The 27,891-nt window shown below is 54.2% G+C and overlaps 2 protein-coding genes across 3 annotated transcripts in view; both read left to right on the top strand.

Annotated features, from left to right (window-relative positions):
• The first annotated feature begins 2,299 nt into the window (after positions 1–2,299).
• Positions 2,300–15,486, top strand: LOC111154706 (angiotensin II receptor associated protein). Of its 2 annotated transcripts, none has more exons than XM_022514559.1 (5): positions 2,300–2,391; positions 9,115–9,149; positions 11,393–11,498; positions 12,229–12,403; positions 13,861–15,486. In XM_022514559.1, the coding sequence occupies exons 1-5, from the start codon at positions 2,365–2,367 to the stop codon at positions 13,974–13,976; spliced, it is 459 nt and encodes a 152-aa protein (XP_022370267.1). In that variant the 5' UTR covers positions 2,300–2,364; the 3' UTR covers positions 13,977–15,486. The 2 variants fall into 2 exon arrangements, with proteins under 2 accessions (XP_022370267.1, XP_022370265.1); XM_022514557.1 differs by having other exon boundaries at positions 12,229–12,424.
• Positions 15,487–27,165: 11,679 nt separating this feature from the next.
• The window catches only part of LOC111154835 (chromosome unknown C1orf167 homolog), an 18,891-nt gene continuing 18,165 nt past the window's right edge, over positions 27,166–27,891 (top strand). Inside the window, 1 exon segment of the mRNA XM_022514764.1 lies at positions 27,166–27,235. Coding sequence (XP_022370472.1) covers positions 27,166–27,235 — 70 coding nt within the window.

Here is a 27,891-nt window from a genome sequence, read left to right as displayed (position 1 = left end):
GATGGACATCTAGGTTCTTTTCACAGTTTGGCTATTGTGGACATTGCTGCCATAAACATTTGGGTGTGCGTGCCCCTTTGGAGCACCACATTTGTATCTTTAGGGTATATACCCAGTAGTGCAATCGCTGGGTCATAGGGTAGCTCTATTTTCAGTTTTCCAGAATGGTTGCACCAGCTTGCATTCCCACCAACAGTGTAGGAGGGTTCCCCTTTCTCCACATCCTCGCCAGCATCTGTCATTTCCTGACTTGTTAATTTTAGCCATTCTGACTGGTGTGAGGTGGAATCTCATTGTGGTTTTGATTTGTATTTCCCCGATGCCGAGTGATATGGAGCATTTTTTCATGTGTCTGTTGGCCATCTGGATGTCTTCTTTGCAGACATGTCTGTTCACGTCCTCTGCCCATTTCTTGATTGGGTTATTTGTTCTTTGGGTGTTGAGTTTGTTAAGCTCTTTATAGATTTTGGATACTAGCCCTTTATCTGATATGTCGTTTGCAAATATCTTCTCCCATTCTGTCAGTTGTCTTTTGGTTTTGTTAACTGTTTCTTTTTTATTTATTTATTTATTTATTTATTTATTTATTTATTTATTTGACAGACAGAGATCACAAGTAGGTAGAGAGGCAGGCAGAGAGAGAGGAAGAAGCAGGCTCCCTGCTGAGCAGAGAGCACAATGCGGGGCTTGATCCCAGAACCCTGAGATCATGACCTGAGCCAAAGGCAGAGGCTTAACCCACTGAGCCACCCAGGCGCCCCTTGTTAACTGTTTCGTTTGCTGTGCAAAAGCTTTTGATCTTGATAAAATCCCGATAGTTCATTTTTGCCCTTGCTTCTGTTGCCTTTGGCAATGTTCCTAGGAAGAAGTTGCTGCGGCTGAGGTCAGAGAGGTTGCTGCCTGTGTTCTGCTCAAAGATTTTGATGGATTCCTTTCTCACATTAAGGTCCTTCATCCATTTTGAGTCTATTTTTGTGTGCGGTGTAAGGAAATGGTCCAATTTCATTTTTCTGCATGTGGCTGTCCAATATTCCCAGCACCATTTGTTGAAGAGGCTGTCTTTTTTCCATTGGACATTCCTTCCTGCTTTGTCAAAGATTAGTTGACCATAGTGTTGAGGGTCTATTTCTGGGCTCTCTGTTCTGTTCCATTGATCTATGTGTCTGTTTTAAGACAGACTTTTCTTTCCTCGATTCTTCCCATTTACAATTGAGGGGTAGACAGTGTTTAGATAAAATCTGTTTGTTCTCCAGTTTCCTTCCTTCTGGAGACAAGTGTGTCCTATAGGTTTCCTGCTGGTTTTCCAGCTAGATTTTCCTAAAGTTTCTGGTATACAGACTCTAGCGGACTCCAACCATCATATCGATAATGACCTTCTGTATTGGTAATAACAATAGCTCGTGCGTACTGCTCATTTATTACGTGGCAGATGCTGTTCTGGGCACTTGACCTTGACAAAGACACTATCCTTGACCAAATTTTCCTTAGGTTCCTCTGAGCCCTATTCTAAACTAGGCCTGGCCTTCTCTGTTCAGCCTGTCCTTGCTGGGATTGCAGGATCTGGTTTTAGCAAGAATCCTACTGAGTCAGTTGAGCGAGTTTCCCCCAACCCTTGATATCTGGTCACCCTCCATATCTGATCAAGTTCCCCATTCCCCATCTTTGGTGTCTAAGTCCTGGGCTGCTTCTATCAAGAATCGTGCTGTTTAGCAAGACTCTCCCTACCCTTTACATCTCCTCTAGGTATTTTCCACCCATCGATCCCTTCCCTCCGTCTGCACCTGTGCTGTCTGTCCGGGAAAGCGAGTTTCCGCACTCTCCCCCTATTGCAATACCCCTCTGGCAACAGTCCTGAATAAACTCTCCCTTACACTTTCCAGCAAGTGTCAGAATAATTTTTTCATCAACGACATGAATGAGTTCATCTAACCCCACAAGGATCCTAAGAGGTAGACGAACAGTCAACGTCTCCACTTAGAAGCGAGGACAGAGGAAGGAGAGAGGATGCCCTCCGGGGTTAGACTTCAGCTGTTGGCACCTGGACGTTCCCCCGAGTTCTTCGGCTGCGGGTGGTCCCATCAGTCCATCTGTGGGGATACTAACCAAGCAAGATATCGCGCCCTTGGCGACACAGATCCCCATACTCTCCAGCAGCCCGCCGAACTGCGTGGGAGGTAGCGGGAGCAAGAAACCCGGAGGAGGGCGCGAGCGGCGGGACGCCGTCTCCTAGCAACCGGGTCTGGGATCACGTGACCTGCCTCACGTGGCCGGGCGGGGCGGGGCGGGGCCCCGCAAGTTTGTTTCCCGAGTTTGGAGCCCAGGAGCCCCCGCGGTTGCCGCGCAGGTGCCCTCCGCCGGGTCGGGATGGAGCTGCCTGCCGTGAACCTGAAGGTGGAGACGGGCAAGGCGCGGTGCGGGCAGGGCGGGTCCCCCAAAGTGTGCGGCCGGGGCGGGGGGACGTTTGATTTTTTCAAGAAGGATTTCAGAAGGGAGAGGATCGACAGCTCCGGGCAGGAGGGGGTGGTAGGGGGACAGCGAGAGACGTGGACCCCGGGTGGGCAGGACGTGGGCAGACCGACCGTTGCAGGGAGAGGGATCCAGGGAAAGGCCCGCAGGAAGACGGATGGCGAGCTGGAGGCGCTGGAGGAGGGAAAGGGCCGCCGGTTCCCCTTTCCGGCCTCGGCGCCTCCGGCCGCTTGCCCCGGGAGCCCGAGGATCGCTTCGGCCTGCGCGCCCAGAATTCCCCTGGAGAGAGGGAGGGAGGGAGTAGCGGGGTCGGGGCGGGCCCTGAGAGCCCGGGGCGCGGGGGGAGGGTCCCGGCGGCGGACACCTGCCCGTCGCCGAAAGAGGGGCAGGACGGTCCACCTGCACGTCCAGCACCGCCGCGCTGCTTCGTCAGCTTCATCAACTTAAGAAAACCCGAAACGCCCAGACCAGTGGTTTCCAAAGCGCTTAAATCCAGCGTCCTAATTTCGTAAGAAACAGGAACTCCAATAGAAGTTACTTAGACGCAGAAAACCCCAACTTTGTGCCTTTAGGGAGACACTGCGAAGCCTCCTGGGCTGTCTTCATTTCCTGTGGCATGTCCTCAGCCCCTGGGTGCCAGCGGCTTCTTCATTTTGTCCCCGCCCCCGGCAGGCTCTGCTTCTGGGCTGCGCGGGCCCCAGAGGGGCTGGGGCCTTTAGCTTTGGGCAGGAAGGTGTGAACGTCGGCCCAAACCTGCCAGTTGGGGTCACGGTGCTGTCCCCTTGAGACTGTATCCGAAAACGCCCTTTTACTCGCAATGACAAAGCATTTAGCACACGTGGTACCCAGCACCGAAGGCCTCGGAGGGACAGAGGAGCACAAAAGTACACGTGATCCACGTCTGGGTTACTAGGACTTCACGGGGCAGATTTCCCTTATCCTCATTTCCCTCCCAGAGGCTTCCAGCCAGTTTGATTTATAGGAGGAAACTGAGGTTTGTTCCTATCAGCATTCCCTGTGTTCTGGAGTCAGTGCCTGGAGTCAGTGCCCCCTGCCTTTTCTCTGATGAGAGTTTTGCCTAAAATCATTCCTAAGAGAGCATCAGGTGAAACGGAGAGGGCAGGGAGCCCTGGTTCCTGGAGCATCTGTGGCGTGCCAGGCAGTTCATTTGATCACAGCCACCTTCTGAGAAAGCTGATACTGTCACCTTTTTTACTCCTGAGCAAACTTCGGCTGGGGCAGATAAGTAATTTGCCAAAGTCCCACAGGGATTAAGTGGCAGAGTCCGGCTTTGAACCCACTGGGGTCAGACTTCAAAGCCTTGCCCTTTCCTGGCCACCAGTTAGGGCTGGCTTTGGCTTTGATGGTTTCCATCCGCTGGGAAGGCTTAGTCTGTTCGGGACTTTTTTGGTTTTCGGGGTTTGTTTTTTTTTTTTTGAGCAACTTTATGGGCCTACAGTCCAAGCATGTCCACAGGTATGAGCTGTGCTGGCGTTCTGCCCCAAAGTGAAACGGGGTGCCCTTCCCTTGGCTTAGGAAACAGGACCCCGTGTTTCCAAAGGTTTTAGCTGCCACCAGTCAGAGATAAGTCAGTGCTGGGAGGCCCTGAAGGGCCAAGGTTGCCAGGAACATAAAGGACATCCTGTTGAATTTGAATTTCAGATCAACAGTGGATAATTTTTCAGCGTAAGTCTATCCTAGGCAATATTTGGATCATACTAACAAAAGGCTTATTAACCAAAATTCAAAACGAACTGGGCGTTTTGTATTTTTGTTATTGTTAAATCTGGCCACCCTAGGGAGGGCGGCTGTCGACTCCTTGCTTGTAGGCGCTTAAGTGGGATGTTGTGAGATCAGGGCTGCCTGGGAGCTGGGAGAGCGCACCCTGTGGACCTGCCTTCCCTCATTTCATATTCCATAGTATTTGGTTGAATCCTGCTCATGCCCAGCCCCGCCAGAGCGGTCGGTCGTGCCAGTGGTCAGAAACAGCTGCCCCAGGCCCTTCACACAAAGGGCCCTAACTGAGTTCCATCTGGGAGAAATGACATTGTGACAAGTTTAGAAAGGAGCAGACTTGGGCTCAGGAGGTCTTGTGAAAAAAGGCCGAGGGAGGAGGGCCCAGGGAGCAGTGTAGCATTTGGTTAAGGACTCAGCAAGCCGACTTCCTAATGGTGGCGATGAGAATGGCCGCACACTGAGGGCTGACTACCTGGCGGGCACTGTGTTGTATGTTTCGCATGCCTCTCCACTTCCCTGTACCGCTAGATCCACAGAACAGCCCCGTGACACAGGCGTGATGGTCCCTACTTCATAAAAGTGCAAATGGCAGTTCCGAGAGGTCAGGTGACTTGCCCAAGATCACACAGCGTCCACGGTCATGGAGCCCCAGCTCCCTGGGACCAAATCTGCATATCTGACTTCGTTGCCCACTGCCTGACTTTGCCTCCCTGGCCTGGCATTCCTCACTTCGGTCTCAGCCTCAGCTATCCTTGGAGACCTTTCTACCTCATGTAACGGGCTGTGTTTACACAGGACTAAGAGAACTGGATTCCGCATATTGATCTGTCGACCTTAGGTCTGTCTACCGCCTGTCTAGGAAGTCTCCTCCTGCCCCATTCGTCCCTGGGCCCTTCAGTAGCAAACAAAGGGTCTGAGTCCTGGTCCCCACATCCCCTTGGCTTCTCCTTAGCCTTCCCTTCTGGTTAAACCTCCTCATTTCCATCCTCCCTTCCCTTACTCTTCGAGATCCTGATGGCAAAGCATAGTTATGACCGCTTACTAGCTGTGTGACCTTGAGCAGGTCTCCTAACTTCTCTGAGGATCCTTTCCTCACTGTACAAAGAAGATAAAAATAAACCCTACCTTCTAGGGTGATAAGAGGAGGATCCCGTGGTCCCAGAGCTGGTGGGGCAGTACATTTTTAGTAGCAGAAAAAGTCAGACCAGATAGAGCGATTGGGACACTTGGCTCTGAGCTCTCTTTCTGTAAGCGTCACGGTGTGGGCCGATTGCTTAATCTCCCGCTGCCTCAGTATCTTCATCAGTAACAGAACATGACTGCTCCCCCCCCACACGGTGGCCAAGTGTTCAGGGCAGTGCAGACACATGGCAGGTAGGTCCGGGCTGGTACCAGGAGTTGTGTTGTTAACGCTGTTAACACAGGATACCTGTTCCATGCAGGTACTTACGGTCAGTACGTGGTCATTACATGGATTCATTCAGTGACTGTGAGATGCCTTTCTCTGTGGTTGAGGGATAGCAGGTGGGAGAGGGGGAAGGAAGGGATTGCCTCCATTCAGAGACCAAACCTGGGGCACAGACACAAAGGGACATGACCCCTGGACCAGAACCCAGGCCTCCACTCCAGCACCTACAACCCCCGGCTGCCTTGGCTCATCCGCCCTCTCCTTCCCCGTCTTCTGGGGAAGAACCAGGCAGCCCCCAGGCGCCGAGCACTACATGAAGAGTCCAGGAGCTCCGGTCTGTCTTTGCTCTGGCCCAGCCGGGAAGGGCTGCCCAGTCACATTCTCAGAGGCCAGTGCCTCCCTCCCCCAGTCTCTCAGGCAGTACCTGAGAATCCCTGGCGTCCCCTTGGTTACCAGAAACGTCCCCAGCAGCGGGCAGACAGTCCTTTGTGCTGAGATGAGTCAGTGTTCCCTCCTGTGTCGGGAAGAGCTGGGCCCATTTGGCTGGGTTGCTGGTTGGAGCGCTCCTGGACAGCAGGCCTCTGGAGGCCTGGGTGGCTGTGCCCTCCCATTACAAAGATGGGGAGGCTGAGGAAGAGGAGACTTTGTCTTCTGGGGCTTTCTTTTCCCAGGGGCTTAAGAGATGTGATCAAAAGCTGCTAAGCTTCTTAACTATAAAACAAAAGTGATGGCACACGGAGGGGACACTGTATGTCCTTAGGGATCCTCTGTATTTCCAGGTTGTGCTCTTCCCAAAACAGGTGGCTGAATTTGGACTTTGGGCAGGTGCTCACTGCATGATACAAGTCTCTCTGGCTCTTGGCTAAATCTTTGTCTCGCAGGTGACACAGAGCCCCTTCCCCACAGGCTTGCCTGCGTATCCGCTGGTTTCCGGGTCTCAGCTTTTCACCTCCCCTTCGTCAAGCAGGGCTCTGCAGGGCCAAGAAGCACCCAAGTGTTAAAGACCCGTTGTGTGTGTGGTCTGGGTGTGAGAACCAGAGCACCTGAAAATGAAGACGGTTTCTGGAACAGAAGCCAACAGCGGGCAAGGCTCAGGTGTTGATTTTCAGAAGGAAGGTGTTCATGTGAGCTGCCTCCCCCGTGCTCCCTTCCTTGGTATCTTCTCTTAGTCTGAAAGCCGGACACCAGGACCACTGCAGCTGGTCACATGCTATGGTCTTTGGGGCAGGGTTTTTCCCCTCTGTGGGCAGGGTTTCCTGTGAAGACAGAGGGGGTAGTGGTTGGCTCTTGAGATAAAGATCAGAATTCTTCCCCACAATCCCCAGGCCTGGTCCTGCCCACCCCCAGCTTCCTGTCTGTCTTCCATCCAGCTACATTGGCTTCTTTCCCATTTCCAGAATGTTCCATGCCAGGTGAAATGTTTGAGAAACTTAGCGCCATTTCATCCTGTCTCTTGAGCCTCTGGGAAAAGAAACCGATGGCCGACTAAGCCTTCTCTCCCTCGGTCTCCCCATCTTTGTAATGGGAGGAGCACACCCGCCCAGCCCCAGGGAGGCCTAGTGGTCAGGCAGTACCAGGGTCACAGTCAGGTTTGAGCTGTGGCTCTGCCACGGGGCAGCTGTGTGACCATGGGCAAGTCACTCGCCTCCAAGCCTCCCAGTTCCTCAGCTGTAAGTGGTGCCTCCGTGGGCTGTGAGGGTTAAGCGCATCTGCATACAGAACACAGCGTGGAGGCCACATTTAGGAAGCGTCCAGAGCAAACAGAGGCAGCCGGTCACAGAGCTGCCTTCTAGAGCCAGCCTTCTGTGGTGTAGACATGGCTCATCAGAGGCCCAGCCCCTCCGCAAGGTTAGGAGCCCTAAGGTCCTTGCAGAGTTCTTCTCCCAGCCTAACGCCTTGCTTTCGGGCCACGGTGTCTTTGGGTTCGCTGGCACGGGGCCTGGGGGTGAAGATGGGACGTCCCGGCCACCTGCTCTGATTTGAGCTCCCCGCCACGTGCAGAAAACGTCCTCGTTTGTCACAAGCTCCCCTCCGCTGAAAGCCCAGTCTCCCCCCGCCCTGTGAAGGTTGGGAGCAGTGGAGTCAGACTTACACTTGAACTCGAGTTTCACCGCGTACCATCAGTGGAATCTGGATCAGCTTAATTTTCCTTGGAGTCTAGTTTTCCCGTGTGTGAAATGGGAACGATCATGGTGTCTGTTCCAGAGGCTCTTGCGAGGCCCGAAGAAGGGGGCGTGAGGCGTTTGGCGCACAGCAAGTGTACGATAAGTAGTACCTCTTCTCGGAGGGCTTTCCCCTCCACAGCCAGAGATTTTTCCTACAGGTGCAAGCCGCACTTCTGCCCTTTCACCGGTCCGGAAGCCTGGGCTGTTCACTGCACACCCTTGCTGTGTCTGCCCTCGTTTCCAGGCTGGTACACTGCTCCCGCCCCAGGCTCTTGGCACCCCCACCCCCCCACCCCCGCTTAATGCCCTCAGTCCCTTGAGTAACTCCTTCAAGGTCCCTCGTCTACCACTGGGACCCCATGGAAGCTCCTGACGTGGGACTTCTGGTCCCCTGCCGGTTCGGGCCCATCCCCTCCTCCTCTTTTGGGCTCTGGGTCCTTCCTCCCCATTGATCTTCCTACGTACCGGCTCTGGAACACCTTGCTCTCCTCCCTTTGGCCTGGCTGGTCCCTGCCTGTCCCTGAATACAGAGCGGCCTCCGGTTTCGGGAGCTCCAGCCAACAGCTGCCCTCCCTTCCCCAGAGCATCTGCTCCCTCCATCTTCATCTGCTTTCCAAGAAGGACCCTTTAGATTACCAGGAGTAGAGACAAGTTCCTAGCAAAGGGGGCTGTGATTTTAAGGACGTACGGGACAATGAAAGGGGTTGTGGAAAGGTACAGAAATCTAGAAAAAAGCCAGAGGGATTTTTTTTTTTTCTTAAACCCTACCAAGTTCCTTGCTTGCAGAAAAGCCTTCTGTAGCTTCCCTCCGTGCACTTAGGATGAAATCCACGCTCGGTGCTGAGGCCCTCAAGTCCCGCCTCTCCCCCTGGTCTCCCGCTCCCCTCCCCCTGCTTTTCCCCTTTTGCCTCTGGTGCTCTCTTGATGCACGGGGCAGACAACGCCTGTGCCCCATACCATACACCAGCCCCGGTGTGCCAAGAAACCAGCCTCTTGTGAGTCCCACACCGCCCCTCCCCCTCAGCCGTTTCCAGTCCTGGTATATCCTCTGATGCCAGAGCTGATTGTGAAGCAGGAGGAGGTGTAGCTGCCCCAAGGGAGTAGGGCAGAGCCACGTGGCGGCTCCCCCAGGCCTGAAATGCACTCTTCCTCCTTCACCCCTGCTTTGCTCACTGTTGCTGGTGTTCTCTTGTTTTGTTTTGTTTTGTTTTAACAGACATTTGTAAAGCCCTGTTAGGTGCTAGACAGGGGCTTCCTGTGTGTTCTGCCTCCAGAAGCTCTCCCCACCTCTCCCCAGATGGTGGTGTCACTCCTCGTTCTTTTCTTTCCCTCCCGCAGATGATCCTGCTGGTTCACTGGCTACTGACAACCTGGTGAGTGACTTGGCAGGTGTCCACTCCTGTGTCTTCCTGTCTCCCGGGATCCGGGTCCACATCCCCCCAGGCTCCCGTCCACGTGTCTCCCTGCCAGTTCCAGAACTAAATAACAGCTTGGTCAAGAATGTCCTCAGCAAGCTCCCCAGGTCCCAAGAATGTCTGAGGGACAGGCAGTTCCCAGAGGCCTCTGCCATTAACCCCCCCACACACACACCCAGAAGCTTCAAGTCTTCATCCTAGGGGAGGTGGCTGGCCCAGGAAGTCCCCACAGCTCAGATTCTCCTCCAGACATGCTCAGGTCCTTTTGGAGGCTTGGCGTGACTCTGGTGCCTCCCTCAAGGCCTTTGTATCTGGAAGGTATGAGGTGCTGAAGCCGGGGGCCAGTCTCACATAGCCTGCTGGACTCCCCAAGGCAGCCAGGGGTGTTTGCCAGCTAGAGCTCTGTGTGTCTTTGACCTTGGGTCCGTCAGTTAGACTCCCCGGGTCATTTTGTCACCTGTAAAATGAGAGCATGACCGACCTTCCTATTTACCTTCTAAGCTCCTTGGATGGTGAAAGCCCCTCTTTAGAAACTGTAATAACCACTAACATTTCTTGAGGGCGTCCAGGAGCCGGCTCAGCAAGTGGATACTTCATGACCCTAGACCTGGGGTGGGGTCTCTTGCTTGGGGGTGGGCTGCAGTCTTACATCACACTCCTGCCCAGAGATGGCAGACAGAGATTCAGATGGACCTGGCGAGGTCCCGGGTGAGCCCGGGTCCATCTTAGGTTTCCATCTGTAAAATGGGTATAAGGATGGCACAGCCCTCAGGGGCCGTGTGGGAGAAGCGTGTTGTGTTCATCCGACCCCAGGGCCCTGCAACAGAGGAGGCTCAAGCATTACGGACTGATCTCATGATTACTGGCTGTTTCACCTGCTGAGCTGTGGGGCCGTTGCCCTGCGGAAGCAGGACTGCAGACCGCTGGCTTCCGTGTGCCTGTTGCCGACCTCGCTGTACGCTGCACGTGTAAAATGGCTGGGAATAAAGCAGACGGTGAAGGTCATGGCTAATGACTTGGGGAAGCAAGGTCCGAATAGAGACTTCTCAGTCATACCCCCGAAGATTCTGAGTTGTGGTCTGGGCACCCCCCCCCCCCCCCCCCCCCCCCCAGCCTCCCTCAAACCAGAAAACCCAAAAGGGCCAGTGACCTATTCAACGACTACCAAGCCGAGTCCTGTTCTACGCTTCACAGCTTTGCCTACGTTCTCTGTAGGGTTCTCTTCAGAGTCATGTAAGTTAATGAGGCGCCCCGCTGCGTGCCGGGGGCTCCCATGACTACTGTGGGTGACGACGGCGCGGCCTCTGGAGCCGGGCTGTCTGAATTCAAAGGCCACCTCCGCCCCTTAGAAGCTGTGTGGCCTGAGGCAAGTTACTTGATCTCTCCGTGCCTTAGTTGCCTCATCTTTAAAATGGGGATAATAATCATGCCTCATTTCTAGAGTTGTTAACATAAATGCACGTAAGTGAGCTCATTTAAAGCATCAAGAACCACACGGGACATTTTTAGGGGCTCTGTGTTAACTAATATTTTCACTGGATTGACGAACCAAGAAGTAAACCTACCAGATGGTAGTTGGTAACGATGCCCTAAAAAATAAAATAGGAAGTCACAAGCTGGTATTTAAAACTAGGCGGTCTGGGAACGAGTCTCGGCGTCCACGTCGGGGCTGAGACTACCACAACAGGGCTGTGTTCAGGGAAGAGGACGCTGTGCGGGAAGTGGCTGGAGGTACAAGGGGGCGACGACCGCATCACGGGCCGCGGCCCACAGGGCTCCTCAGGCCACGAGAAGAGTGTATTTTGTTGCAAGTGGGAAGGAAAACTGGGGGAGACTCTCAGCCGAGGAGTGACGTCCCTAGATTTACACAACTCTTGGCTGTTTGGAGAAGGGCGTGGATGGGCAGAAGTGGAAGTAAGGAGGCGCGCGGGGAGAGGCTGCGGTGAGAAATCCTGGCCAGAGAGGATGGGGTTTTGGAGCCGGAGGGATGTGGCCAGATTGGGGATCCACTTGGGAAATACAGGCAATGGGCTTTGCTGACGTTTCCAGGACCCAGCCGGGGAGGAGGAGAGCAAGTGCCCTGTGGCCTCCTCGAAGAGGGCCCGGGACTCAGGAGCCGGAAAGAGGGGGCCTGTGGGAGGGGAAGGGGTGGGCCCCTGTGGGGCGGTCACCGGACATGACCTGGGTGCTCCTTCCCACAGGGGCTGCATCACGTTCTCGGGCCCTTATCCCTGGGCCAACTTCACCATCCTGGCGGTGGGCGTGTGGGCCGTGGCTCAGCGGGACTCCATCGACGCCATAAGTCTGGTGAGGCGGGGGGAGCAGGGTGGTCCGTGGCCCCCACTCTTGCCCCCTCACCCATCCCAGCCCTATCTCTTCCTTGTAAGCAAGGGGCCCCCCACCTTGCTCCCTGTTTTCCATTTCTTAAGCCTTGTGAAGAAGCCGTCCCCAGCTACCAGCCCAGGTGTGTCCTCTCTAGCCTGGCCCGTTTCTCGGCCTGCGTGGCTCTGAGAACCCTGAGTCTGCTGGTTGCCTTCCCCGAAGGAAGCATGGGTGGGTCCCCCCAGGCGCCCCAGCTTGGCTCCTTCTCGAGGGCACTGGAGCATGTCCCCAGTAACCCGCCTCTAGGGCCCTATTAGTGGGGGGGGGGTGGGAGCCCCATGGAGAGGGAGCTCCTCTACCTCGTGAGGTCAGAGCGGACACAGCCCCGAGGGGCAGCGAGAGCTCCCACACGGGCCTGTCGGGATGACTGAAAAGGGGGCTCCCATGATGCAGATGGATTGAGTGAACTCTAAGGGACCTTCCATTTTGAAGGCTCTAGAACCAAGTTTGGTGCCCCACATCACAGGGGGAGTGGTGACAGGCTGGGTCCAGACCCGGGTCCTGCCAGCTAGCCAATCTGTTTTCCAGCAAGACCTAAGGACACAGGCGGGCAGGGGCAGAGCTTCCATCTGGCTTACATGGTAGGGCAGCCGTGAGCAAGGGACGGAGCATCAGGGAGGGCATAAACCCTAATGGCACGTGGTCACCCTTGCAGTTTCTCGGTGACTTGGCAGCCACCATCTTCCTGGACATCGTCCACATCAGCGTCTTCTACCGGCAGGCCAGCTTCACGGACACACAGCGCTTCGGTGCCGGCATGGCCATCCTCAGCCTGCTCCTCAAGCCCTTGTCTTGCTGCTTCGTCTACCACATGTACCGGGAGCGCGGGGGTGAGCTCCCGCTCTGTACTGGTGAGGCCACCACCTCCGGCTGGCTCCCTGACTGACCTCTCGCCGGCCAGGGTGCTGGCAGCGCCGTCTACCACGTCTCCCCTGTCTCTGTCTTGCCTGACCCGCAGACCAAGTGAGCTGACCTTGCCCTGGGAACAAGGGCTCAAGGCATGGGGGCAGTGGGGGCGGGGCCTGGTGCCGACCCCAAAAACCAGGCTGGAAGGGATAAAAGCTCCGGTCTCTGCTGCACGAGCCCAGTGCTCCTATCCCCGCCTCCCATGAGCTTTCCCGGGCGTCCGACTGCAGGCAGAGTTGGCAGCGGGACCAGAGCCCCGTCTCAACCCCAGCGCTGAGCGCCGATGCAGCTGGGTGTGCCTCAGTCCCTCCGATGGCTCTGGGCGGCCTGCAGCCTGAGACCTGTCAGCATTCCCGCGGCTGGCCCCTCCTCTCAGCACCTGCCAGCTGCGGGCCTAGAGCCTGCCCTTCTGCCATGTGGGGTCTGGGTGGCCAACAGAGAGGGGCTGCTGGCATGCACCATGGAGCCTCGGCCGAAGCTGGCCCTGAATTTGCCCTGCTCACATCCCGGTCACCTCAGCCTGGCCCACCGCAGCCCCTCCCACACCCCCTGCTCATGGTGGCTGGGCCGTTTTCCTGTTCTCTCTCACGTACTGCTCATCTCCTTTCTCTCAGAGAGGTGGGGAGAGAGTGGGGGGTGGTCTTCCACTGTTCCCTCCCAAGAAGAGCGGCCCAGAGGGGCCCATGACCCACAGAGGGGAGCATCTGGGCCAGGGCAAGAGGGGCCTGCGGCCTCCCTGGCTGATCTCCGCCCTGACCTGCCCTGGGGCTAGGGGGGCCCAGTAACGTTTCTCCATTAGGCAGATGAGGGAGCTGGCGCCCAGAGCCCCTGGGACTTGTTCAGGGTCAAGTGTGCAGGGCAGGGAGGGGAGCAAAGAGCATGGGCACTTAGAGCCCTCGCCCCTACCAGCACCCCCAGCCCAGGGCCCTGGGCTGTGCAAATTGTGCCAGCTCTGGGCCTTCTGGATCCAGTAACACAGTGTCCACTGTGCCCGGGAGAGGAGGCTGTGAGCCCAGGGCTGGGCGTCCCTCTGCTCAGATGCGTGCTGCTCCGAGAAGGCCCCAGCGTGATGGCCAGGAGCACTGGCCTTGGGCTTATGCTGCCTTGGCTTGAATTTCCGTGTCCTCTGCTTCAAGCTCCGTACTGAGGGCAAGTCAATTCAACTCTTTGACCCTCAGTTTCTCCATCTGTAAAGTGGGGCCGCCCAATACCTGCTCTGGGAGGTTATGGGACGGTTGGCTGAACACCTGCTAAAAGCTGGGGGAGCTGCTGCCACCGTCACTGTCGTTCCTGGTGAATCTTGGTTTGGACTTACAGTAGACCGTCGTGAGTCTTCACCCTTCGTTTTTTCCTCCCCCCCCTTATTCCCCCCCACCCCCAGGTTTCCTTGGACTGTCACAGGAGCGCAGTGACTACCAGACGATTGACTCACCAGAGGCTCCCACAGACCCCTTTGTAGGCTCAGACGGGAGGGGTCACTCCCCGCAAGGGTACTGAAGCCAGTCCGCTTTGGCCCAGCGCAGGGGCCAGTGGAGCAGACCCCAGAGATGGCCCAGGATGCATCGCCCTCCTTGTGCCTCGGATGGTATTCCAGAGCTGTCCCTGACCTCCATGCCCCTTTCCTGGACTGTGTTCTCCTGTTCCCCATCACCGCAGGCAAGTGCCCTGAGTGGCCAGGAGCCCCGTGCACACCCATCCCAGACTCCCTGAGGCCTCCGCTCCCTTCGAAGTACCCCACTGGTCTGAGGCTGGCAACCGTGGTCTTTTTCCTCACGTCCGTTAGCAGCTCCGTGCAGCCCTATCCAGCCATACCTGAGCCAGGACTTGCCCACAGTTGGTTAACCTTGCCCACAGAAGCTCTGAGAGCTTTGGGTCATAGTCAGCCCCCAGAGCAGTCCAGCATAGAAGTGAGGTCCCTGTGATTCTCATGCCTAGTAACTTGGTGCTTGGGGACCTTGGGGCTGGAGGCAGGAGACGTCTGCAGCCCGGAGAACCCCCATGGCCGCCAACTGCCCTTCCCATGGCCATGGCACTCAGGGCTGGGGAATCCGTAGCTGGGGTGTTTTGAGCCATAGTTAATCTCCCAGCTGTGCTGGGGCCTGGATCTGCCATTCCTGGGAAGATTTCTCCTTTGAACCCGTAGAGAAGCTGGCGAGGCTTAGCTGCCGGGCCTGCTGTGGCTGGAGGAAACACATGCTGGTGACCCAGCTTTGGCCTAGCCTCGGTTCCAGCAGCAGAGGGCGCTGTTCAGTGCGGCCAGTGGGCATCCGTGTCTCTGAGTCTGATGACTTGGGTATGAGTTTGCCTCCCTCTCAGCCACTTTCTGGCTGTGTGCCTTTGAGCGACTTAACGTCTCTGACCTCAGTGTCTTCTGGGAAAGAGCCAGTGCCAGCCCTGGGGGTGATGATGTGAACCGCATGTGTAGTGCCTGGCCCTGCAGCTCCCCAAGCCACAGTGAAGCTGGCGGGTGGCTCCGTGATCCTGTGACGATGTGGGGTCAGTAGGCAAGGGGCGACCTCTTCCTGGCAGACCCCGTGTCTTGGTTTCAGGGCCGACTGGGACCAACACCCATCCAGAAGCCCCAGGCGCCCCATGGCCAGGTTTCTAATCTACATCAACTGGAGTGTTGACCTCTGGATCTCCCAGGCCATCCTGGCTTGTCTCCGGTACAGAGAGATCAAGGCCTAGTGCACAACCCCACCACAGTCCTGTATCCATCCATGCCCTGGGGCTCGGTACCTGTTACCGCTGCATGAGGGCTGCAGGGCTCAACTCTGGTGCCTGCTCTCAGGGAATAGACTTATTAAGAGTCCTCAGTCAGGAGGCAAGAGCTCCAGAAGAGACCCCTGGGAAGGGACCCATGCTCTGGACCAGAGTGGCTGCAGCTGCAGGAAAGCCGGAAACAGCTCCACCATCAGAATGGGACAAATAGATAATCTGTGGCACATTCATTGTATGGCTGTGGTTTGGCAGTTTGTGGGAATAAACCAGACCCTCTTTCTGTGGACATGAGTCGCCCTGTTGTGAGCAAAACAGATTCCAGGATGGTATCAGCAACGCGAGAGTGTTGGCCTGAATTTAAAACCTCCAAGCAATACCATATATCGTTCACGAGTGTGTATGGAGTGGAATAGAGAAGTGTGGACTAGACGGAGAATCCTTCAAGTCCGTGGTTGAGGCAGCCTTGGGTAGGGGAGGAGTGTGGCGTTTGGGGTATGGGACTAAAAACCCCAGTTCCGGTTCTCTTGTTCAGACCGGGTCTTGGCACACGGCAGGTTGTGCTGTGCCTTCCCCTGGGTTATGTGGTCAGTATGTCAGTTTCCAAAGGGAATAGAAAGGTGGGGGGGGCAGTGGGGGCACAGCTAATAGAGCCTGTGTCAAGCGGAGGGGAGGGTATGTTCAGAGAGTCCGGTTCTTCATAGTCCCAGATCCTCAAGTCCAACCAGATCTTTATGGGGTTCAAGGAAGGCCCCCGTCTTAGGTAGGGGTCCCCAGAAGCAGACACTGAACGCAGTGTCTGGCTTGGTGCAAAGCAAGGGGGCCCAGGCTTTCTGGTCATTGGCCAAGGGCTGCCCCATAGTTGGGGACAGTGACTTAATCTTCTAGGCTCTTCTGGCTCCCTGGCCATGCAGGCCAAATGGTCCCAGGAGCTGGAGGGCTGTCCTGCAAGAAGAGTGCCATCAGAGACAGAGGGACAGTGAGGGCCGCTGGTGGGATGTCTTTCCAAACAGCTGGTCTCATAATTGTCATCCTAACATTCATTCAACAAGCAACCAAGAGCCTATGGGAGCTAGGAGTCTTCTAGCTTGGGGCGGGGCGGGGGGGGTGCGGCGCGGATTTCGTTTGGCGTGAGAGGTTCCGGGCAGGGGAACAGCTCACAGGAAGGCTTGAGCAGGTTTGTGGCTGGGCACGGTCGGGAGGCTGGAGTGGCTAGAGCCAAGGGAGGGAAGAAGGAATGAGGTCAGAAAGGCGACAGGGACCAGGTAGCAAAGGGCTAGTAGGTCATTTTGAGGACTTCGGCTTGTTCTGAGTGAGATGGGGTTTGCTGCAGGGCTTTGGGCAGAATGGGACACAACCTGACTCTCACTCTAAAAGGACAATGTTGGTGCTTGGGCTGGGAGGCAGAGATGCGGATGGTGACAAGTGGCCGTGTTGAGCTGAACACCTGGCACCGATTGTCCCTTGCAGGGAAGGACATCAGGCGGTTCTGCCCACTGTCAGAGCAATCAGAGGAAAAGCCAAGGAAAGCCACGCACTGGTCCAGGCACCGGCTGGACCACGCTTTACTCACCAGATCAGCCTCAGGGGGTGGAGGGGGGGGTCGCATCGGTCCCCTAGGGCTGGCAGTAACTGACACAGGGCAGTGGGCTCACTCTTCACCTCTCTCCTGCCACAGGGGAAGGACACTCCCCTTCCTCTGGAGGACAGACATAGCCATGGGCAGGAGAGGTGCCATGAGACACGCATGTGTAATCAGAACAAAAGAACAAACCTGGGCTTGAAACGGGATGATATTCCCACACGAGGTGACAAGGTCAGCACAGGCTGTCATGGGCTCTTTATCCCCTGGTAAGGAAGTGTTCCAGCCTCAAGGCTCATTGGTACCCAGCCAGTGGGTTTGAAAGGCATTCGCCCACCAGGGCTGCTCTTGGAGATGTTCTGAAGGCAAGGTGCCGGATTCACCCATGGACAGGACAGAAGAGAAAAACAAGAATGTACCATTGCAAGGTTTAGGGCCTGAGCAGCCTGGGGCTCAATCTGCCACTGACTGAGAGGGTGGGCGTCAGAAGGCCAAGTTCAAGGAAAGGCCAGATGAGCCACACTGAGAAAATGGGGCGTCTCACATTGGCTTCTCACTGTGAGGCCAGCTTTTGTAGACACTTGGAAGTACGCTGTATTTTAGTCTAGAGCGTCTGCCATTCCGGAAACTGTTGGCCACAGGAAGGAAATTTCTCATGCCTCTGGTCTCCTGTCAGTGAGGGCTGAAGCCACTTGGCTATTTTCCAAATCTTGTATTTCTTGTTTTCACAAAGCTGAGCCTCCCAGTTGAGGGAACCAGAGGCAAGCCCTTGTCCTGGGAGAGGTCACTGTCTTTTGTTGGCCAAAACGGGGCCAGAGCCATCCGTACCTGCAGGAGCCCCCACCTTAGGCCCATCCTATGAGTCAGTCCCCAGGATAGCCTCAAAATCCCAACTCTCCCAGCCTCCCTCCAGACTGGCCCTGGAGCCAGCAAGCCTTGATCAAATCCCTACTGCAACCCGGGACTGGCTGGGTAAGAGACACGACAGTCTCTTAACCTCACCGTGACTCAGTTTTCTCACCTGAAAAGTGGGGGTACTCACAGTGCCTGACTCAAGGATTAGTGAAGTCTGACCATGTGTAACATCAGTGTTTCTCATTCCCTGTTTACTGGGTTAATTATTCAGAGAGAGAGGGAGGGGGTGGCGAGTGTAGGGGAGGAAAGAATTTTCCTCAGCCCTCTTAGGGTCCCTGGCTGGGTCTGAAAATTAAACTGACAAAGATTAACAGGAGGAAAAAGCATGTATGTTTTCTCAAACTTGTACATGTATACGAGAACCTTCACAAGAGAAGGAAGGCCTGAGAAAGTGACGAGACCAGGGAGCTTTTATAACTTTCACACAAAAAAACAATAAATGTGTGAAATATTGACAAGACAGGGGTGCTGGGGTGGCTCAGTTAGTTAGGCGTCTGCCTTCCACTCGGGTCATGATATCAGGGACCTGGGATCAAGCCCCGCATAAGGCACTTTGCTCGGTGGGGAGTCTGCTTCTCCCTCCGCTACTCCCCCTGCTTGTGCTTGCTCTCTCTCTCTCTGTCAAATAAATAAAATCTAAAAAAAAAAAAAAAAAAAAGGAATTGACAAGACAAAGGGTCTGGCCTGGGGTAGTGAATAGTGAAGAAATAACCAGGAAGTTAAGGGTTAAATTAACAAGGTTTGTTTATACAGATTTCTTGGCTATAAATTCCCTGTCTCTGGTGATAAGAATCATCTTCTTTCCTCCTGGTACAGGGAGAACACCTTTCACATAGGAGATTCAGGACCTATTTCAGGAAAGGACAGGGTAGGGTCAGAGTGACTTTCCTGCTTCTGCCATTTTTTTCAAACACTGAGGTTAAGATGTTCGGTCTGTCACAATGCCAGAATTTGAGGGGAGCATGTCCTGAGCCCCATCACCAGTCTGACCATCTGTTCGTGTATTCATTTATTATCAATTCTATCATAACTTACTAAGTGCTTTCTACAAGTTTTGAAAAAAATGGTCAGGAAGTAAAACAGGGGTTGTCTTCACTGGCCACTGCAGAACCCGGAGGGCCCAGTTCCCCAGGTAGTCGAGAGCTTGTGTTCATACCTATGAATCTAAAGACTATTGACAGATTCAACAGGTTATACTGTTAGGGTACGGAGTCGACCACCCCTCACTTAGACAGAGAACACTCTCGGTAATGCAAGTCACACAGCGAGGTTTATTTCCAGCTCGCTGGGGTCCAAGTATCCGCCCGGCGCAGTGGGTTTCAACAAGGACCCCGAGCACTCAACGCCAAGGGTTTATACAGCATTTTCAAGGCCCTTCTTCATGGCTACATACATCTCTTGCGTCCCACTTTGACAGTTTAACTTCGTTTAACCTTTTTGCCACCCCGGTGTCACCCTGGCGGTTAAGTGAGATTTAGAAGAACTTTCACCTTAACTACATTTCCTTCTGCTTCAGCCTCCCACAGTTTTGTGGTGGGGAGGGCGACCTTTGGCCTCGAGGCACTGAGCCATTTGTCTCTGGAAATTGGGCCGTTGAAGAGATGGCCTTTTTGTTGTAAATCACCAGGACATTTGCAAACCAATGGAGATTCCTGTCTTGCAGGATTGTGATCTCTGCAAGTTAACTATTTGTTTTTCTTTAACATTTGGTCCGGGTAGCACCACCACCTAACCGCCCTGGTGGTATATGATTAAGTTGTTTTTTCGGGTTTTAGCTACTTTCTCTTGTCTCAAGTCACGTACGCCCTGTGGGCTGGTTAGGGACGCTCAGTGAAATGGCTTCCGGGCCTTCAGGATGGCCATTCTTATGCTAACCCACTCTTACAGTGCAAGGTGCTGGCTTTTGCTTTGCCAAGATGGCTGTACTTATGTCAGGGCTAGGCTCGAGGTGGGTACAGTCTTGTTTTTCTTGGCCTTCACGCCTGGAGCTAGTTTCTGGGACTTGTTTTTAAGTCCCTTGGGGGAAGGGGAGCAGGGACAGTTTAAGGGTTAAACAACAAAGTTATTGTTTAACTTCAATGGAAGCCTCTGGCTAAAATAGAAATATAAAAGAGGTCCTTACAACACAAAACATTATCATAGCGAAGATCTACACACAGATTCACAGACTTCAACTTGAGCTTAGAGCTCCCATAGCCCAGCAGTTTGAGACATTTTTCCTTCCAAACCCTTGGTTCAAAAGAAATCTTAGCCAGGGTATAAAACAGAGCGGGTCTGAGAGAGCCCCCCAGTGCTACCGCCACGCTGAGGCTGGGGCCCCAGGGCACAATATGAAAGCTCTTCTCCTACATCCACCTTATTCCGCAGCTTGGGACACAGGCTCCCAAAGAGGAGGTGTGGCCAAGGGCCCGTGGAGACTTCTTGATTTTAGGGCCAGGACGTGACAATGCGGAGACTGGGGTTTCGGGTAGAATTTTAAAGGAAAGCAACACAACTTCTGCAAATGAACAGCTAGAGACTCGATGGTTGGGTTAATTCATAGAATAGATATAGCAGAAGAGAGAATCTGTAGCCTTGAAAATATATTTGAAGGAATTACTCAGAATGGAGCAAAAAGCACAAAAGAAGAGAGGTTGAGAAACAAGGGATAGCATGAGCAGTTCTGACATAACTCTGTGGGAGTTCTGAAGGAGACCCTGGGAGAGAGGCAATGTTCGAAGGAATAATAGCAGGGAATTTTCCCAAACAGAAGAAATCCACATTTCTAGTTCTCATCACAGCACTTTGTCCAGCATTGCTTACGTGGCACAGTTCCAGGACACAGCAATACTTTATAACAAATATAGAGACAGGGATACCCAGGTGGCTCAGTCGGTTAAGTGTCAGCCTTCGACTCAGGTCATGAACCTGGGGCCCTAGGATAGAGTCCCCCATTGGGCTCCTTACTCAGCAGGGAGTCTGCTTCTCCCTCTGCCACTTCCCCTGTTTGTGTTCTCTCTCACTCTCTCTCTGACAAATAAGTAAATAAATAAAATCTTAAAAAACAAAATAGATATAGAATGAATGGTGCAGAACACCAGAGACGAACACTAGGATTCCCAAAGTGGGGGCTCCTGTCTGGCTCAGTCAGTACAGCATGCTACTCTCAGTCTCAAGGTCTGGAGTTCAAGCCCCATGTTGGACAGTAGAGATTACTTTAAAAAGCTAATTTAAAAATAAAAATTTAAAAATTCCCAAAGCAAGCTGGTAGAAAAGATGTTGTCCTTTTACAATTAACACTGGCTACTGATGTCTCACCAGCAACAAAAGGAGCCAGAAAACAGGGGAATGATATCTTCAAAGTCGTGTGAAAGACAACCGTCAACCCACAATTGTGTACAATGAGTTACTTTCAGGAATGAAGGAAATAGGGGCACCTGGGTGGCCCGGTCCTTAAGCATCTGCCTTTGGCTCAGGTCAGGATCCCCACATCTGACTCCCCACTGAGTGGGGAGTCTGCTTCTCCCTTTCCCACTCCCCCTGCTTGTGTTCCCTCCCTTGCTGTGTCTCTCTGACAAATAAGTAAATAAAATCTTTAAACAAACAAAAAAAGAAGGAATGAGGAAAACAAAGGCCTATTCAGAGAAATGACAACAGATTTTATCACCAACAGACCTTTAATACAAAAACATCTAAAGAAACTTCTTGTGGAAGGAGGACATTTTTCCATAAAGAAAATCTGATATACACAAAGGGAACAGTAAACATATGGTTTAGTGTTCAAAACAATGCTGGTACATCTCAGGAGGGGCGGGCCAGGCACAAAGTATTACAGAGTCCCTTTCTGTCTGGAAGGCGGGTAAACACTGCATTAACTTTAGACTTTGCCGATTTAATGTCTTGGAGAACCACTGAAAGAATAGAAATAGAATGGGTCATTTCCAAGACAGTGTTGGGTGTGGGGTGGACTTGGGGGTTGTCAAGGGAGAGAGACTTGATCAACTTTTTTGTTGTTGTTATTTGATCACTTCTTAAAAAGCCAAGAAAAGAGAAAAAAGAAACATGAATTTGGACCATGAGCAAACACAAAAATAAGATGGGTTTTATATATCCACGTCATGATCATACCTTTGTCAATGATTTTCTAGAATCTTCCAGCCCTATTGTGTTTATAAAAGACACATGTAAAATAGACACAGGAAGGCTGAGAGTACAAGAGTGAAAAAAGTTAAACCATGCAGGGCCCCTGGCTGACTTGGCCAGTGGAGCCACTGATTGTTGATTTCTGCAACCTGAGTTCGACCCCCACACTGGGGGTGGAGTTTTCTTAAAAGTAAATCTTAAGGGACGCCCGGGTGGCCCAGTTGGTTGGGTCGCTGCCTTCGGCTCAGGTCGCGATCCCAGCGTCCTGGAATCCAGTCCCGCATCGGGCTCTTTGCTCGGCGGGGAGCCTGCTTCCTCCTCTCTCTCTGCCTGCCTCTCTGCCTGCTTGTGTTCTCCACCACCGCCCCCAACAAATAAATTAATTAATTAAAATAAAATCTTAAAAATTAAAAAAAAAAAATCTTAAAAAAAAAAAACACAAAAAACGCCAAACCGGCTAAGGGAGCTGGTGTAACTAAATTGTTATCTGACCAACTTGCCTTTAAGGCATCAACTCTTTGAGCACCAAGATCTAAATAACAAAAGGTTCAATCCACCAGATTTAGGAGGTGATGTTAGCTATGCAGATTCAGGGAGGAAGTAATAATTGCCCCCTCCTTCAAGAATTGCTTTAGACTTTTAAAAAGTTCTTCGGCATTGATTTGTTAAAGGTTCACAACAACGAGTGAGATAGTAGAGGAAGTGTTACAGCCTCCCCTTTGCAGATGAAAAGCCCGAGGGTCAGAGAGGTTAGGGTCTTGCTAAGGCACACAGCAACTGAAAGGCTGGCGATCACAGGTCTTCTGACCCCAGGTCAATTGCTCTTTCCTCTCCCGGTTTGCAAAGGGAAAAACGTACAGTCTGGACAGAGGGCGGAAAGGCTTGGCAGGGATCCATGGGGAACAGCGTGGGCAAAGGCTTGGCAGGTGCGAACAGCCTAGAGGGCACTGTGACTGGGCCCAGCACGCCCCACGGGAGGGGGTTTCAGGGGGAGCCGACAGCCAGCCGCGTCGCCTATCCTGCACGTGCAAGAGGCTTGCACAAGGCCACGTGCCTCGCAATTGGAGGCGAGCCAGGACCGGGGCCCTCGCGGAGGACGCGCGCTCCAGTGGATGCCCCGCCCGCGCCCTGCAGCCCACGCGGCGGCCCCCGGTGGCCGCCCTCCCGACTCCTGGAGCCACCGCGTGCCCCTCCAGGCTCCGCGAGCGCTGGGCGGCGCGTTCTCTGCCGTCCCCCCAACCCCACCCGCCTGGGTCGTTAGTTAGCCCTCGCCGGAGAAACCCTCCAAGTTCAAGCCCGACGGGGAGAAGGAGGACAGACGCCGGAGGACGGGCCCAGGAGGCCAGGAAAAGTGACCGCCGCTTCTTTGGGTAGAAAGAGAAGGGAGGCTCTGGTGTCCTTCATTGGGCAGGGATGGGGGGGGCGTGTCCAGGGGGGCGGACAGAGATGGGAGAGGTGAGGAGCACATGGATAGACAGACGCGCCCGGGCACGGGGTGGGGACTCCAACCTGAGGGTTGAGCTGTGTCTAGGCTTTTTTGGAAAGCGTTGGCGGGGGTGGGTGGGGGGGCGGTGTCCTGGTTCTGAGCATGCGCTGTGGCGTTAGTCCCCCTTCCACCCCTGGCCCCTCTGCAGCCTCTGACCTGCTGCGGCTGTGGGCTAGACCCGTAGCCCCTTTAAGCTCCAGCTTCCCCATCTCTAGAACAAGCGACCTAATGCCTACGGCTACGGTGTCGATTTGACAGGGTGTGCGCTAAAGGCTGCATGCCCTTTGCCATGGCCCCCGCGCTCATTTTGCATAGTGTAGAAGCCCCTTTATGGGCCAGGTATGAGTCCAGCTGCAGCAAATACTGAAGGGGAAGAAAAGACAGTGGCTCGCAGCTCCCTGGAGGGAGGGGAGCAAACTGTACTTTCTTTTCTCTGTTAGGTGGTGGCAAGTCATGGAGAAAAGTCATGCAGGGTAAAGAAAGGACAGAGTGGGGATGCTGTGATCTGATGTGGGGTTCGGGATCGAACAGTCAAGAAAGAATTCTTGAGAAGTTTTTGGTGTAGAAAAGGTTTTCTTAAAGCAGGGGGACAGGACTCATGGGCAGAAAATGCTGCACCAGGATTGTGAGGAGTCACTGATTCTAGACTTTTAAGTCTGGGGAGGAAGGGGTGGGGGTAGAGATCATGTGAGTTCCTCAGGAATTTTTGTGTGCTGAGAGCAGGGTCTACAGGACCTTGGAGGTCTGGCTGTTGTCAAGATAAGGCTGGTTTTCGTATCTAGTAAAACATCAACGTGAGGGCAACCATGAGTTCCTTGAGGAAGGTCACGCTCTGCCTGTCTCTGGAATTCAGCAATGGCTGCGGGCTGTAAGGAGATGTAATTTAAGCTACATTTCTCTGGCTTTTGTTGTCCTCATCAGGGACCCACTACAGTCAGGGGAGAATGGTCAGGGAAGGGCTCACTGCCATGGTTAAGGCTGGCCTTGAAGGGGAGAGGGAGAAAGTTCCAGGCAGAGGGAACAGCAGGTGCAAAGGCCCTGAGGGACTCACACACAGCATTTTTGAAGAACAGCAAGGAGGCTGGTGTGTTTGGAGCAGAGAGAGCAAGAGGGACAAGGGGTGAGGTCAGTAAGTTAATGAGGGAGGGGCCGATAATGCGAGACAGGGGGTCAGCAAACGTTCTTAAAGGCCAGAGAATAAATGGTTTAGGCTTTTTTTTTTTTTAAAGATTTTATTTAATTATTTGATAGACAAAGATCACAAGTAGGCAGAGAGGCAGGCAGAGGGGTGGGGGGGAGCAGGCTCCCCGCTGAGCAGAGAGCCCGATGCGGGGCTCAACCCCAGGACCCTGAGATCATGACCTGAGTGGAAGGCAGAGGCTTTAACCCACTGAGCCACCCAGGCGCCCCACTGGTTTCGGCTTTGATGACCATAAGGTCTCTGTTGCAACTACTCTGCCATCATATCAAGAAAGCAGATGAGCCATAAATCACTAGAGGTAGCTGGGTTCTGAGAGAACTTGACTAACATAAGAGACAGGCTCCCTGGTATTGGACTTTGAGGGCACAAGCTCAGAAGAGGAGGAACCAAAAGAGGTGAGTGGGAAGGAGGTGGCAGGCAGGAGGGAGGGAAGGAAACTCAATCAAAATCCAAACTCTGCACACTGAATAAAACTAAGCAGAAAGACTTGAGTCATGGCAAGGTTCTCTCCCTACGAGCCAGGAAACTCAAGGCTACAGAAGCGTTGAGTTCTGACTGCGCACAGAGTAAGAGGGTTTTATGGGATAAATGCAGAAGTTATTTGGTTTTTAGAACTGATTGATCTGGAGCTAATGGTCTTTCTTACTTGGATTCAAGGGACTCCAAGGGAACAAGGAAGTCCAGAGAGAGCACAAACAGACTTTGGTGGTCAGGATTGGCTGGTGTCCTTGGCTGATTTGTGAGAAGGACTGTAATTCCTGTAAGGTTAGGTTAAGTGTCCTTTATGCACCTGCGTTGGCCATCTCCATTCATCTCCATTTTAGTTTGGTTCCACACCTTAGAAGAGGGCATCCTGGAGTCAGGGAGGCCAGGGGTCCCACGGGGACGAGTGAGTGAGCCCCATCCTCTGCGGCTTCTGCCTCCAGAAGGCCCAGGGCTGCGGGCTGGCCAGGGGCGTGGCATCTCGGGGATCAGCTGGAAGAAAGCAGCTTTGGGCAGGTGGGGGTGGGGGGAGCCAATGGCAGGGAGGGCAGAAGAGGTGGAGATGGGAGAGGAATTGGGATTTGGGTATGGTGAGAGTAGGAGAGGTGACCTGGAACCTGGAGGCTCAAGAAGAATGATGGGGGATGGTTTTCCGTTGTTTCGCTTTGTTTTTTTAAAGTTAGAAGAAGTACTCAGAGCAATGATTAAGTCCTTAAGTGCTTGTAGGAATGATTCAGTATAAAAGGGGGAAGCTTTGGTGGGGGTTGGTTTCTGGAGCAAGGACACCGAAGCCAGTGTCCCACTGCCCAAGCTCGCCCCCCCAGTTCAGGCCTGAGTCTGCTGTGGGACTCTGGGGGTCATGGGTGCTTTTCCTGATTCACAGAACGGCACCTGGGAGGCCAGTGGTGGCCCTGGGCGCTGTCCTTGAGGAGGCAAGATGGGATGGCCCCCGGAGGGCAGGGAGGGGGGTCAGGCTGGGAATGGGACCACACAGGATGGGGGAAGGACTAGGAGGCTATGGCCCGGAAGCTGGCTGGCAAAGGAACACAAAGCATTTCTCTTCCGATCACCCTATTTTCTGACTGCAGCAGAAAGCAAAGGCTGCTGGAAGGGGTGGGGGGGGGGAGAAGTGGTGGCAGGGGTTTGAGGACGGAGAAAGTGTGACTTGGCATCTGGGCGGTGGGGGGCGGAACTAGGGTGTGAGTCTCCCACAACCTTGCCCTGACTTGGGATGGAAGGTGGTCATTTGGAGTGAGGTGGTCCATGCAGCAGTAGGTGAAATGTACTGATGAGTGTTGAGCAGAGAGAGGAGGGGTGCGGGGCCAGGGGGAGGGTGTACCAAGGGTGCTTATACACCGCGTGGTTAAACCTTGGAAGGAGGGGTGAGACAGCAAAGCAGCAAGGGACTGTCGGAGGTCGGCAGGGCCAGAGGATAGGGTCTGATGGGGGAAAGACCACTGTATCGGGTGCTAGAGGGTGGGGGTGGGCTCTGGAGCCGAAATTATGTAGTGGGTGCAGTTATTTAGGGTGACCGAGTCTGGGGGCCCCATGGGAGCAGGTGGTTGAGAAGGGACAAAGGGCAAGATGGTGGGAAAGGAGAGATTGAGGACTCTGCACACCAGGAGTAGGAGGTGTCGGCCGTGTGGATGGTGAGATCGCCAAGAACCGTGGTGTGTGTTGGAGACTGCAACAGTGAGCCAGAGCTGAAACTTTCAAGGAACGAGGGGACAGGGCCTGGACTGGTTTCAGGGCCTGCCTGGAGCTTCGGACTAGAGTGTTCTGGAGAGAGGAGAAGGCGGGAAGCGGCAGCAGGAAGCAAAGAGGGCCCCCTCTCCCGGCCCAGTGGTCTGAGAGAGCCCACACCTGAGAGGGCTGCCTGGGAAGCAGGGGCCACAGAGAGAGAGGTCTGTGGTCAGCGTTAGAAGGAGCAGGTGCTGGAGGACACGAGACATTTTCAAAGGAAAGCGGGTGGTGTGGTCTGACCAGGACAGCTGGGGGTGGGCCCCAGGGCAACCAGGGGTACTGGTGAAGGGTGAGGTGTGGACCAGGGCTGGGCTGTGGCCTGGCGGGGACCGGGCATCCTGTCCTTGCCCTTCAGAACCCATCTCGTCAAACAGGTCAGACCGCTGGCTGTGGTGTGGACCAAGGACGCTGTCGCCTTGGCTTTGCCCTGGAGCCTATGGAGCTGAGACCTGACGCTAGCCACAAGGAGAATGTGCCCCCCAGGCCCGCGGTGCCCCTGAGGCCAGGCAAGACGCTTAATGGGTCTGGGCTGGGTGTGGCAGGAGCAGCTATTGGCCCACAGCTCCCTTCCCATCAGGCCAGCCTGGGGCCTCCCTAATTCTGGCTGTACCAGGACAGCAGGGCCAGGACAAAGTCTTCCCAGCCTGGGGCTGAGCGGACCAGGAGTGGGCTTGGCTGGGACCCCTGGCTGAGAAGGGACCCACCCCCCAACTCCCAGGGCAGTCTGTGCTGGGGTAGTGGCTCAGGCTCTTGGGGCTTCAAGAAGGCGACAGAGCTGGTCCAGCCAAGGACAGAAGCTGACCCCGAGCAAATTCAGATTCTGATTCACATGCCACTTTCTCCAAGTTCTAGCTGTGTGACCCTGGGGCGAGTGGCCAAACCTCCCTGAGCTTTAGTTCCTGTCCTCAAAGGTGCAAGTCTTCTGGCCCACTCCAGATGCTGGGTCCTCCCAGGCAGCCCCCAGGAAGCCTAGTCTCCCACTGTGCAATGGCCTTGGGGACCGGGGAGACTACACCCCACCCCGAGTCCCCCAGAGCCGCTCCCTCGCAGCTGTTGGAGGTGTTGTTGGGTCTTGTTCTAACCTGCGGGGCTGTACCCCATCACCTCTTCCCAAGCCAGAAATCAGTCATCCTTGACTCTTCTCTTCCCTTCACGTGCTCCC

The sequence above is a fragment of the Enhydra lutris genome, unplaced genomic scaffold (genome assembly GCF_002288905.1).
Source record: "Enhydra lutris kenyoni isolate GAN:26980312 unplaced genomic scaffold, ASM228890v2 scaffoldscaffold38, whole genome shotgun sequence".
Taxonomy (NCBI): Eukaryota; Metazoa; Chordata; class Mammalia; order Carnivora; family Mustelidae; genus Enhydra; species Enhydra lutris.
Note: the sequence above shows the minus strand (reverse complement) of the source record. Positions and strands in the feature narration are given on the sequence as shown.